This window comes from Dipodomys merriami, unplaced genomic scaffold (genome assembly GCF_024711535.1).
Source record: "Dipodomys merriami isolate MVZ:Mamm:240054 unplaced genomic scaffold, mDipMer1.0.p SCAF_15, whole genome shotgun sequence".
Lineage (NCBI taxonomy): Eukaryota > Metazoa > Chordata > Mammalia > Rodentia > Heteromyidae > Dipodomys > Dipodomys merriami.
This window is the reverse complement of record NW_027202826.1, coordinates 12267968-12282057: the sequence shown is the minus strand read 5'-3', so window position 1 is coordinate 12282057 and position 14090 is coordinate 12267968. Positions and strand designations below refer to the sequence as shown.

Below are 14090 nucleotides of genomic sequence, written 5' to 3'. Positions count from 1 at the left end.
CTAGGTAACTTGTCTAAGACCGGAGTAGTAAACCAGAAATGAGACCTCATCCCAGTTTGTTTTGTCTGAATATATACTCTGCCTATTTGCTACACTACCTAAAAATTAACATGGTACATATCCTTCTACTGTGCTTTACAGTGATTAAAATAACAAAAAAAATAAGAAATAGAAGTTTTTAAGCAAAAAAAAATCAAGATATCAAGACACATACATTTCAATTTCTAATTATACTATGCTTTCTACAACAGAGAAAAATTCTACTGAAATCCTGAAAGTCCACACACTAAATCAAGCTAATTGTGGTAACCGAATTGCTACAGAGGAGATAAGCATCTATGATTCAAGCCCTAATTTTATTATATGTTATGAGAAAAGAATCATAAAGTAAAAAGTTATTCATTTAAGTGACTCCATTCAGAAAACACAATCATGATAATGCAGTTTTGGGTTTTGTTTGTTTGTTTGTATTTTGTCTGTTGTGAGGCTTGAACTCTGGGCCTGGATGCTGCATTCTGACCTCTTTTGCTCAAGGTTGGACCTCCACCACTTGAAGCCACAGTGCCACTTCTGATTTTCTGGTGGTTAACTGGAGAAAAGCATCTCATGAACTTTCCTGCCCAGAGTTGGCTTTCAACCGCTACCCTCAGATCTCAGTCTCCTGAGTAGCTAGGTAAACCTATACAGGCATGAGCCACCAGCACCTGGCAATAATGCATGTTTTTAACATAACTTTAATATAATTACTCTTTTAGGATCGAATCAAAAAAAGCTTAGAAGCCAGATAATAGGCTTCTATATCTGACTTAACTTTTTAAAATTGTGGTTAAAAATAAATGTATAACAAATGCTATCATTTTTAAACATATAGCTCAGTAGCATTAAGTATATTCTTACTGCTGTGTAATAGATCTCCAGAATGTTTTAATCTTGCCAAAGGGCATATTCATTAAAAAAAACAGCTCCCATCTCCCCTGCCACCCACCCCTGGAAACCACTGCTTTAGATACCATAATTTTTTTTCTTTATTGGCTTGTTTGTTACATGCCAAGCACACCCTTTAACACCAAGCTTTATCCCCAGTCTCGCTAACATAAAATGTATAACATTCTGCATGACTACTTATTTATGACTTGTGGTGACATTTATGATCACCTGAAGCACTTTCAGGCTTCAAGAATGCAAGAGCTAGCTAGGTGAGAGACAGGAATGACGCTAAACATCAAAAACCAAGGCCTAAGTTGTGTGACTCAGCTGTGCTCTTCTTGTCCTGACTTGGACTTTGAAAATAGCAGACTGAAGCTTCCCAGGAATTCTTACCATTCCCGCTTGATGCAAGAACCACATGAGGTAGTCTTCCTGAATGTCCACAAGGTTAGAAATCTCAGGAATGTAAAATGTATCATATTCCACGTGCTTCACCTTAAGATTTACCTATGAAGAACAAAATAAGAACCAAACCCAGATGATGATTTCCCAGGGGAAATCCCAGGTGGGCACTTCACAACCCCCCCCCCCACCAATCTGGGTTACTCCCCTCCCCATCAGCTCCTTAATATGCTCACCTTGTATAACTTCTCCAAGAGCTTGAGAGCTGCTGTGATGTAATTGTCAAACAGTGCAGGAAGTAAGAATGTCTTCCTTCCCCTCAGGAGATAAAGGGCTGCACCTTTATAGAGGTTTACCAGCTTCATGAAATATTTTGGGCATACCTGAGACCACCAGTTATCTTAAGAAAAAAGAAAAGACAAGACATGCTTCAGCACACAGCCTTGGGCAAGTTTTTACATCCTCTGCCTGCTAGCTAAAAACTCCTATGGCTAGAAGATAAAAATTAGTCTAAATTGCAGTTTCCCAAAGTGGACTTTAAGAAGAATTCATTAAAACATTTCTGGCAAAAGCAGCAGTTGTACAAGAATCCCAGGGTCTTTCTTTTTTTATAGTGCTTCATCTGAATTTTCTCAAAGACCCATGTTAAAGGAAAACCTAAAGCCTCAATTCAGAAGATACTCATGTTCTGGGCAGGAGGTGTAGCCACTGGGTCACTCCCAAAGTGTTTTGTTCTATGAGATTTTTTTGTTTTTCATTTTGGCAGTACTGAGGTTTAGAATCAGGGCCTTGTGGTCAGTGGGTGCATTACTGCTAAGCCATGCTTCCACACGTGCTGTGTTTTGTTGGCAGTACAAAGGTTTGAATTTAGGGCCTCACTCTGGCTAGGCAGGAGCCTGACCATGTGCCACACTTGCCCTTTTGTGGGCTGGTTACTTTTGAAATAGGGTCTCACTGCCCTGCCACATACTTGGACCCCATTCCACCTACATTTTAGGCTTCCTGTGGAAGCTGGGTTGACAGGCACATGCCACTATGTCCAGTTTTGTTTTGTTTTTTCTGTTGATATGGAGTCTTGAGAGCTTTTCTGCTTGAGATGACCTAGAACCTCAATCCTCCCAACCTCAGCCTCTTACGTACCTTATATATAGGTGCATACCATTACACCCAGCTATGGGTTGAGGAGCCTCATGAACTTTTCTGCCAGGGCTGGCCTCAATCTGTGAACCTAGTGATCTTATCCTCCCAAGTAGCTAGGATTACAGGCAGGAGGCTATGGTGCATGTCTTCAAGTGGTCTCATGTGCTAGTCAACACCATTCCTAGCTGCCAAGGAAAAACCCTGCACCAGGGATACAACAGACATCTTGCCCATGGCATGGCATCAATATGGAAACCATTCTTTCCCTCCATGAGGCAAAATCAGTGGAAAAAAATCCCTACTGCTTTTTTCCCCAAACAATGTTTTCTCCTAGCCTCAAAGATTATACCACTGGCTTCTTTCGTCAGAAGTAAACTCAGACATACTGAAATATTTAAACAATGCAATAATAGGATATCTGAGATTAGTTTCACAATATTCCATAAAAAAATTAAAAGGCGAAAAGGGAGGATACAATAAAAAGAACAATGTATTGGCAACTCTTGATTTGTTTTGACGGTGTTCTGTCATATAGTGTTCTGTCTGCTTTGGGGTAGTCTTTTAAATTTCAATAATCCGGTTTAAAAGCAAATTAAGATTAAAATCAGACAAGTCTGATTTCTTTGTATTATTATACCCTGAAAAATTAAAAATAATAAAACACTTAACCCCCCCCCCAAACTCAAAAGTCAGGTACTATTTCTTCAGAGATTGCTACTGCTCTATCTTATAATTATCAGAAACAAATGAAGAAAAAAATGGGCCCCAGAGGCTTTTGACCTTAAAAACATGAAGTACTAATATGTTACTAAATGCTTTCATTATTATTTCTATTTTTGTCTCTTGTACAAAGGCAGAAGCAACAAGGAAAAGCCAGAAGCAGGTCTCTTCACTTCAAGGGGAGACCACGCTCAAGTCACAGCCCAGTCCGTCTGGAACACAGAAGTTACTGAGTTGTAACAAACACCTAAAAAACAAAAAAAAAATTACCAAGGGGGGGGAAAAAGTAAAAAGACAGGTGACAGACTTTCTGCACGTGATTAATAAAAACATCTCAGGCGCTGCTCCCATGAGAGACACTCTCCAATTCACTGAGGAACGGAAGGTTCTTATCTCAGCAAAGTGTCCGGAGCCTGCAAAAATCAGGGTAGACTCAACTGTCCTAAAAAAGAAAAAACAAAACAAACATTTGGTAAGTCCCCACTGGGTCACTTGTCCCCTCTCTTTCTTGAAGATCTCAGTATCACCAAAACTGTTCACCTCACTCCCACCCCCTAGAGTTGGTTCTGGAGAAAGAAAGAATAGAGACCTGTTTTTAAGTGCCACTAACTACAAGCAAATGGGAGAGGGAAAAAAAAAATAGTTTAAAACTGAATAATCTAACTTTGTGACTTGCTTCTAATCAGGACTAATTTGGCATGAGTTGTTTCAAACTGTAGGGAACAGTTTACTTTGGCCAAATTTACAAACGGAGTTAATGGTTTAAATGTGAAAGTTCTGCAATGGCAAGCGACAGACCATTCGATCTCAATCCATGGAGGGCTAGCACACACACGGACAAAACAGGTGAGTACAAAGGCGCTGGTATTGAGTTTAGCAAATTCACCTAATACTTTGCTGGGGTTTGTATCCAGCCGCAGAATGGCCATTGCCAAGGGAATAGTCAGCGATATGTAATACTTGGAATCTTGGAGCAGGGGAAATTCAGGGAGTATTAAATAGATCCTCATGGCTTCGACATCTGGTGGTGAACTTGACAACTGAGGAATCAGACAACTTTGAAAGCTGTTTAAGATCTGTATGGAAGAGACAAACAATGAGAAATGCAAACATATCTGATCCTTAGCTAATGAATCTCTACATTCTTAAGTTTGGTCAGTATGTACTGGGCCACTCATGAACCAGCCCTAATCCAAGCTTTCAGAAACAATCAGGGGTAAGAAACACTTACCATTCCTATGCCTAGAGAGCTTTTGTTCTGGGGAAGTGAATCCTTAGAAAGGATTTATACATATGAGAAAGCAAAACTGGTAGCCAAAGCCCCCAAATGAGTACTTTTATAAAATTAAAAGTATAAGATGTTTGTATCAAGCTTGTATCTCCTTTTTTTCCCTTCCTCTTAAAAGTCGAATTCTTTGATAGGACAAAGGGTAAACCAATGCAACAGTAACACTCACCAGCCACTATGTTGGAAATGAACTTTTAACACTTTGCAGGGAGGAGGGGAGTGGGAAGAGGGGGAGGATGTGGGGGGAATGGGTGAAAATGAGCAAGAGGATAACAATGTTCAAAAAGAAATGTGCTTTACCTATGTAACTGTAACTCTCTGTACATCACCTGAACAATAAATTTTTTTTTTGAGGGGGGGGTCCGGTCATGGGGCCTGAACTCTGGGCCTGGGCGCTGTCCCTCAGCTCTTCAGCTCAAGGCTAGCAGCACTCTACCACTTGAGCCACAGCGCCACTTCCGGCTTTTTTCTGCTTATGTGGTGCTAAGGAATCGAACCTAGGGCCTCATGCATGCAAGGCAAGCGCTCTACCACTGAGCCACCTTCCCAGCCCTAACAAGTAAAGTTGAATTCTTGCTGGCTCATGCCTGTACTCCTAGCTACTCAGGAGGCTGAAATCTAAGGATCAAGGTTCAAAGCCAGCCCGGGCAGAAAAGGCTCCGTAAGACTCGCATCTCCAATTAACCACTCAAAAAAGAAAGAAAAAGAAAAAGAAAAAGATCAGAAGTGGAGCTGTGGCTCAAAGCAGTAGAGCACTAGCTTTGAACAAAAAACTCAGGGACAGTGCCCAGGCCCTGAGTTCAAGCCCCACAATCGACCAAAAAAAAAAAAATTGAACTCTTCATATAAAAATGCATTTTCAAGAATTCATTTTATAAAAGCAAGTAACCTACCTGTTCTAGAATCATGGCATGCTGAGAGTTCATTAACTTCTCAAATAACACTCTAGTTGAGTTCAGGTCAATCCCAGGGATTTTCGGACTTGTTTTAAAATGTTCATCAATTCTAAACAAATAAGATGTACATAATGCATACATATGCGTGCAATAAAAGAGAGGCAAACATGCTGGTAAAGGCTATAAAGAGATAAACAAAATAGTTTATCCATTCTGATCAGATTTGAATTTGATCAGGTAGAATAAGATCAACACTTTGGATAGTACTCTAATAAACACTTTTTTCTGCCACTGTGATGCACTGAGCTACACAGAGACCCAGCTGGGTACAAAAAAAAAATCCTCTATTCAAATATCCATCCATCAACAAATGGAAAGTACAATCTCCTATTTAAAGCCTTCCTTAACAAGAATTAAAAATGAAAATTAGATTTATAGCAAATGTAAAATTAATGTCTCTCTTATTTAATACAAGAGATTCTAATTACATTCACCCAAGGACCAACATTACTGCAAACACTTGTTATTAAATCAAATTGATAACTTTAAATGGGCTTAGCACTTGAGGCTTTGAGAATGTCTCTTAAATTCATATATATACATATACATGTTATTACATATACGTTATATTACATATAATTTATATATAACATATATTATATATAATGTCTCTTAAACTCATATATATAGAGATATAGATATCTCGGTAAAACTGTTTTTCCTTTTTTTGGGGGGGGAGTATAGGGATTGAACTCAGGGCTCTGTGTTTGCTAGGCAAGTGCCTTACCATTTGAGCCATATCCCTAGCCCCATTTTGCCTTCGTTATTTTTGAGGTAGTTCTCACATCATTCCCAAACCAGCCTGAGCTGTGACCCTCCTACCTGTCTTTCACTGTGTGGCTGGGGGTGACAGGTACACACTCAGTTATTGGTTGATTTCCTGGGTTGCCCCTCCCAATCTTTACATCTCAAATACCTAAAATAACAAGCTTGAACCACCATGCCTAGCATGGCTTTCATTTTGATTGGTTTGCTATCATGCATCTTCTATGTAATGAATGAACAGGATTCCTGAAATGATACAAATTGTAGAACAGCAGCAACAACATCAACAAACAGCTGGGTGCCAATGGCTCATGTTTATCCTAGCTACTCAGGAAGTGGTGATCAAGGGTATCACAGTTTTGAGGCCAGCCAGGCAAAAAGTTCACAAGACCCCCATCCCAACCAATAGCTGCACACAATGGCACCAGCTACATCAGGAACATAAATAGGAAGATCATGATGCAAGTTAGCTTTGGCAAAAAGCAAGACTGTCTCAAAAACAACCAGAGCAAGTCAGGAACTGGTGGCTCAGACCTATAATCCTTGCCACTCAGGAAGCTGAAATCTGAGGATCATGGTTCAAAGCCAGCCCATGCAGTAAAGTCAATGAGACTCTTAGCTCCACTAAACTACTAAATAGCCAAAACCAGCACTATGGTTCAAGTAGTGGAGCGCTAACCTTGAGCAAAGGAGCTAGAGACAGCACTCAGGCCCTCAGTTCAAGCATCAGGACTGGCAAAAAAATTAAATAAACATAACCAGAGTAAAAAGGGCTAGGAGCATGGTTCAAATGGTAGAGCACCTTCTCAGCAAGTAAAAATCCCTGAGTTCACAACTGTATGGAATGCATGGCACTAAAATGATTAGCTCAAGTCTGTCCAAGAGCCACTTTCAACCTTCAAAAAGCCATCAGAACGATAGAAGCTTGGCACTGTTGAGGTTAGGGACAGACAATTCTTTATTGGGCAGATGGGACTGTAGTGTGTTTAACAGCACCTCTGGCCTCAACCCACTGGATTCAAGAATGTACCGTCTCCATTGCAACGAACTAAAACCCCCTGGGGAGCAAAGTCTCCTGAGGTACTGAGTACTGCTGCTCTGGAAGAACGACATCCACAGAAGCCAGAATATCTTTCCCAGGAGGAAAAGGCTAATGATTACATATAAAGTGAACCAAGTGAATACATCTCTGAATAGAATATAAACTGAGTGATCACTACTCTAATGATGCAAGCAAATGACTATACTCTCTTAACTGAAGAGTTAGTGAAGAAACCACTTGAAACCCAGTTAGCAATACATAATGGGAGGTGGGGATTGGAATTTTAGGTTTCAATTTGACTGGATTAAGTATACATTTCTCCCTCTCTCCTGGCCCCTCTCTTCCTCTTGGAGCTGGAACATCCTTCTTTTACCTTTGGACCTCAGAACTCCAGGTTTTCTGGTTTTTAGGCTTTAGGATTTGAATCAAACCCTTTACTTCATTCCTAGCTTCTCAAGTTTTTATATACCAGTAGTTCCCTTGGCCCCAGACTGAGCCAAACTTCCAGTTGTCTAATTCACCAGCTTCCAAAAGGTGTATCTGGGAGTGCCCAGCCTCCACAATCCCCACAGTAAATCCCTCTCACCCATCCATTCATCCATCCATCCATCCATTTTATTCCTATGAAGAACTTTGACTGACACAGGAGCTGAGAGACACGAGGAAGACAGAAGATTCACACAAGAACTAAAGTCTAATACAAGGAAGACAGAAGATTCACACAAGACCTAAAGTCTAATTCATTGCTAAGGTTTTGATCTTGAATGATTCCCCAAATGCCAACATGTTGAAGGCTTGATTCCCAATACACAGCACCACAGGGAGATAGTAAAACCTTTTTGGGGAGGGCTAAAGAGGGGACATGGAAGGAATTTAAAGAAACTGAGTAATGTGACCTTGAAAGGGATATTGGGATCCCAGCCCCTTTCTATTTCTCTCTTTTGCTTCCTGGCCACCATGAGATGAACAACCTCCACCACACTCTCCCGAAAGGATATACCTCCTCCCAAAAGACCGGAAAGCAATATACCCTACCTGCCAAAATAAACCTGTCTTCTTTTTTAAGTTGACTATCTTGGGTATTACCCTAACAGAAAGCTAACTAACACATTTGTCTTGAAATCTCATTAGTCTGATCATTGGAAGAAAAAGACTAAGAGATGATCAGGACTTGGGATCACCAAAGATCTGAACCCTTTTGCTGTACCAGATTCCTGAGGGAGGTATCTGCAGAAGAGATAAAGCCAACACACACACACACACACACACACACACACACACACACACACACACACACACACACACACACACACACACACACACACACACACACACACACACACACACACACACACACACACACACACTCTCTCTCTATTTGCTGTCTGGGAGTTCAGCTTCAAATATAATTTTTAGGTGAGCTGGGCTGGGACCCAAATCCAAGAAGCTTCCTTGAAGCATCTCCCTGAGCTCATTCATCTGGAGAAATATGAAAATGCCCATATGTAAACAAATTAATCAAGAAAATTCTTTTTTTGGGGGGGTGGGGGGGGTCCGGTCATGGGGCCTGAACTCTGGGCCTGGGCACTGTCCCTCAGCTCTTCAGCTCAAGGCTAGCACTCTACCACTTGAGCCACAGCACCACTTCCGGCTTTTTTCTTTTTGCTTATGTGGTACTGAGGAATCGAACCCAGGGCCTCAGGCATGCAAGGCAAGCGCTCTACCACTGAGCCACCTTCCCAGCCCCTCAAGAAAATTCTTGAAGAACAAATAATGCACATCAAACATTGTACATGGGAAGAACATTTGAGAATATTCTAAAATTCTAACTCCACATTATACCAGTTCTTCCTGAGTTACACTGTCCTTAACTCTGGATTATATCAATTCCTCCTGAAATATACTGTCCTAACTCTGGGTGACACCAGTTCTTCCTGAGACACACCCTCTGTCTTTCGGAATCTTCTCAGCCAACCAGGCTTGAATCAGTGCTGCTCTGCCAGCCATCCTCTCATTTATTATTAGTTGGCATTTTAATTCTTGCATACATTCACTGGATTGTGGCCAGCCACCATCAAAAATGAGCAGGAGTCTTTCACAGCTTTCAGTGGGTAAGCATTTGCATCACGTTTGTTTTTAAAGACTCTTAACTCACTTACTTTTTTTCAAGAAAACTTCCATTCCAACAGGCTGCAGAAGATAATATCTGGACAACACCACTACTCAAAAGAAGAAGAAAAACGGAAAAAGGGAAAAGAAGGAAAGGGAGACAGAAAGAGAAGAAGAGGGAGGGAATGAGAGAGAGAGAAAGAAAATCTTTAATAATTACAAACAAGTAGGGTATGACTATCTTAACTAATCATTTTGAGTGAGAAAGTGCTACGAGCAATTCAGATTAGGTAAGATAACAATGGTCTTAGATTCAGGATGCTTTGGAACATGAACGTGAAAAAAATTCGCTGGGGTTTCATAAAATAAGACTGAGCCTTTTTGGCAGAAAGGCCAACTTAGGCATTACTTACTTGGGACTTTTAAGACCTTACACTAAATCAGACATGCTGACAGGCATGGTAAGTGGGGAGCAATCCATTGTTATTGAGAGAGGAGTTGCTAATTGGATCAGACCCTGAAAACTGCAAACACTGATTTCATAAACACAGAATTCCATTTATATTTCCATCCTCAACATGGAAGCAGGGACCATCACTAGACTAAAAAGTTGCAATATACTCTGCAAAAGCTAAAATGAAGGCACATACTTGATTGTATTTGCATTGTTGTGTTCTGAGAGTTTTTGTCTCCAAACTGCTATGGTTTCATCATTTATTAAACTGGTATAATGTGCTTGGCTCATGGTTCTGAAGTCAACAGCAGGAGAAGAACTCTGGAGAATTAAATATGACAGAAAAAAATAAGTTAGCAGCACGGATCCTTCTCCTCTCCCTCCTCCCCACCCATATACTCTCCACCCACCACCTTGTACTCATGAACCAGCCCCGGGGGTGCCCTGTCCAGATCTTTCACTCTCAGAATGAGGCGCCACACCCTCAGCTACTGACAGCTCACCTGGAGAGGTCTCCAAGCCTGGTCCTTGAGCTACTGCTTCACCCTACTATATTCAATAGTGGTTACACAAGTTCCTTTTGCCTCAACTCAGAGCTAGCTGGAAGGCCTTTCCAACTTCAGTGCCTCCTCCTCCTATGGGACTAGCTGAGGTCTCCATTGTAAGCCCAGCCCCGATCCCTTCACCAAAGGGGATGTTGTTCTAGACAGCACATATCTCAACACTTGGAGCCTCAAAGTCTGTTTCATAGAAAAACTGACCCACTGTGACTTTCCCAGATTTTTTCCCCCTTTTCTTTGAATCACAAGCAAGGTTTTTGGGATATCAGTGATGTGCCATAACTGTTCACCAAAATCCAATAAAATGTATTGTTTTAAAAATCTGTTCAGTAATAATCTATATTGCAATAGTTTGTGAACATGTAATGCCTCGTCATTTCTTGCTCTATGTATATGCCCATGAACAGATGAGAAAAGTGGTCCAGGGACATCAATAATGGCCTGGAAAGGTCTGAAAGCTGCCCAGGGCAAAGTACAACTTTATTTAGTGAGAGAAACAATATATGTAAGGACTTTCACTTCCCACAAAATTGCTTATATCCAAGTTATATTCTCCAAACTCTGTTCATCATCTGGAACTAAGAAAATGATGCTTGTCACTAAGAAGAAGGGAAAAGTAATACTAAAACACTCAAGCATTTTTCCCCATTTGTACTTACATAAACTATAACTTTAAAAGTAAATTCCCTTGCTACTTCCCCACGGTTGAGTGAAGATACCCTTCAGTGAGAAAGGAAAGGGCATGTAATGCGCAGACACCTGACGAAATCTTTGATCCTTGACAACCATTCTATTAAAGTGGCCACAAATGACATTTCCCCATTTGTTAGGAAATGGAAAGGCTTGGAAAAAATTATATTAAGTGAAGTAAGCCAGGCTGAAAGAAACATAGGTCCCATGGTTTCCCTTATTTGCAATATCTAGTATAGGTATGAGTCAAGCGGAAAAGGTCAGATAATGTGATGTTAGGAAAACGAACCCTTAAATATGTATTTTAATGTTTTCGTTTCTTTCATGCATGTGTTTCTAACGCATTTATAAGATTATTTCTTTATTGCTTTGTATGTCCCTCCCCCACAGTGTAACCCCCGCTTTCACTTTATTTGATGTCAGTATAACATGTGGAGGAGATGGGGACAAACAAGTCGTTTAAGGATTCAGGTGGACCTGTTGCAACAAGGAGAATTACAAAATGTCATGTCAAAGTAAAGTGGCCACAGATATATAACCAAAGAATACAAATCATCTGAATTCCATAGGACACACTGTACTTGTCCATTGCGTCTTTGCAACTTATGTAAATTTTAGTTGTTTCCTCTATTCAAAGTAGTAACTGCACATCAACAATAACTGAAGATTACAAAAAGTACATAGACTTAGAACGAGTTTCTCACTTCATTGTATATCCCATAATCCACAGATGCCTTCAAGAACCAAGAAAAAGTACCACTGTTCTAAGCCTTCCCGTCCTTCAATGCTGAGGATCCAACTCCTATCTGCTAGCTATGCTCTCTACAACCAAGCTGTACCCAGTCCTCAATGTCTCCCTGTTATAAACAGGACAAAAAGAAAGACTTGCTCCAGGTCTCTTGGTTCTGACTGGACTGTTAAAAATCCCAGTGACGAGTCCAGACCAAGTGATTCAAATTCTCTGGAAGAGCACTGTCAAAACTCTCAGGTAATTCCAATGGACAAAGAAATCACTGCTCAATTAAGAATAAATTTAAGAGGCTGGATACTGGCGACGCATGCCTGAGATCCTTGCTACTCAGGAGGATAAGAAATCTGGAAAATCATGGTTGGAAGCCAGCCTGGAAAGAAAAATCCAGAGACTCCATCTCCAATTAACCAACAAAAATCCAGGCTGAAAAAAAATCCAGGCTGGAGTTGTGACTGCAGTGATAGAGTGTCAGCCATGAGTTAGTAAGCCAAGTAACATCAAGAATTGAGTTCAAGCTCCAGTACTGGGGAAGGGATCAAAAAAGACGATTATGGAGGCCGGCAGGCTTCGAGGCAGTGACAGACACACAGATATCCACACTCAACTCCAACCCTATTCCTTCTTCAATCGTGTCCAGAGAAAAAGATGAAAGAAAAGGTATGGTCTTGTTTTAGACTCACTAACTGCCAAAACCTACAATCAAATACAGCAAAGGAGTGAAATAACTGTAGCTGAATGCCAGCAAGTGTCGTTAATTTAAAAACTTAAGTGTGAAATGCTATAAAATTTGAAACTTTTAAGTGTGAACATGATATCACAGTAGAAATTTCACACACGAAACCTTGTTTCATGAGCAACATTAGGTAATACGTTGTATAAAATTGCCCTCAGAGCCAGGTGTGGTGGTCCATGCTGAGGATCCTACCGCCTGGAACTGAGGTTGGAGGATCATGAGTTTGATGCAAGCCTGGGCTTGATAGCAAGACCCTTTCCCTGGCATCCCCCCCCAAAAAAAATTACCTCCAGGGCTATCTATAGATGTATGTGAAACAATAAAATATAAATGAACTTAGCTTCAGTCCATCTCCAAGATATCTTATTATCTATCTGAGGATATCTAAAATCTAAAAAAACTCTGAAATCTGAAACACTCCTTTTCTGGTTTCAATAATTTTGAATGAGGGGCCACCAAACCTGTCTGTCTTCAACCCCGAGGCCAGCGTTAATGAACCCTTATACATGGAGCCTGTCACTACGCCTCTTCCCAGGAAAGGTAATGGTGGTAACTGTGTAGGAGAGCACATAATTATGCCACTCTGTAGCTAAACATCTGTAGTTAATAAATGAAACAAAGGTATATAGGTTTCCATTTTAAAAAGAGATTGTAACAATTTTCTTTAGTTTCTTTTCTCTTCACCATCTTCAAATTTTATCAATGCATACCTCTTTGCTAGCTGTTTGAACTTTAATCTGTCCCAACACTACCTTATTTTACTTTATTTCCTTTTCAACCTTATTTCCATTTCCAACAGTGTTAATAAATACAAAATTCAATTATATAACCCATATATATATATGCACCTATTTTATTTATTTATAACTATATTTACAAAAGGAATGAAACTAAGATTCATGTTTAATTCCACAGAAGAGCCAAAGTTGGATAAGATTCAAGATAGTTCCTTGTAGAAATGAACACTGAAAACTGCTACTTGCAGACAAAAGTTACTGCCTTGGGGAGATCCCATGTTTCCATTCTTTAAACACACAAGCCCAGCCTAAAATAGGAGAGCAGCAGTTCCACATTGCTCCAGATGGTTGCACTAGAGAGCTTCCAGGCTTAGGACCTGGAGATCAGCTGGCTGTCATTTCCACAGTCCAAGCTACACAGCCTCAGGCTTCACCAGCCCTCTTCTGCACAGAAACACAGAAGGACACTGACCAGTGCACAAGAACTTCATGTAAAGATGGCAATGGGACAGTATCATTTTTTTCTAATGGGTCAGTAAAATTCCATTGTGTATATGCACTATGTGTTTTTTATCCACTTAAGTCAAGTAAGTCAGACCCAGAGAGAAAAGGGATCCATGTTTTCCTGTCTATATGGAAGCTAGATTTAGTTTACAAACTCATAAGTAAATCAGGTAGGATGCAGACATATACAAATGTACTAACTGAAATACGGCAGATTCAAGGAAGATCTCAAATAGTATAGTTCCGCAGAAAGCCAAAATCAGAGCTCAGCAAAAAGTACCACCAGGAAGCAGGTACTTGAAAGGGGTGGAG

At 40.4% G+C, this 14090-nt stretch overlaps 1 protein-coding gene across 6 annotated transcripts in view; it reads right to left on the bottom strand.

Annotated features, from left to right (window-relative positions):
• Nucleotides 1-14090, bottom strand: part of Herc3 (HECT and RLD domain containing E3 ubiquitin protein ligase 3) — a 106266-nt gene that overhangs the window by 41418 nt on the left and 50758 nt on the right. For all 6 annotated transcript variants that reach the window (XM_070022263.1, XM_070022260.1, XM_070022264.1 and 3 more), the window contains 6 exons: nucleotides 10000-10124; nucleotides 9400-9459; nucleotides 5371-5482; nucleotides 4076-4265; nucleotides 1566-1729; nucleotides 1321-1434 (listed from right to left, as the gene is read on the bottom strand). In XM_070022263.1, the coding sequence (XP_069878364.1) occupies nucleotides 1321-1434; nucleotides 1566-1729; nucleotides 4076-4265; nucleotides 5371-5482; nucleotides 9400-9459; nucleotides 10000-10124 (765 nt within the window). The remainder of the gene's footprint in view (nucleotides 1-1320; nucleotides 1435-1565; nucleotides 1730-4075; nucleotides 4266-5370; nucleotides 5483-9399; nucleotides 9460-9999; nucleotides 10125-14090) is intronic.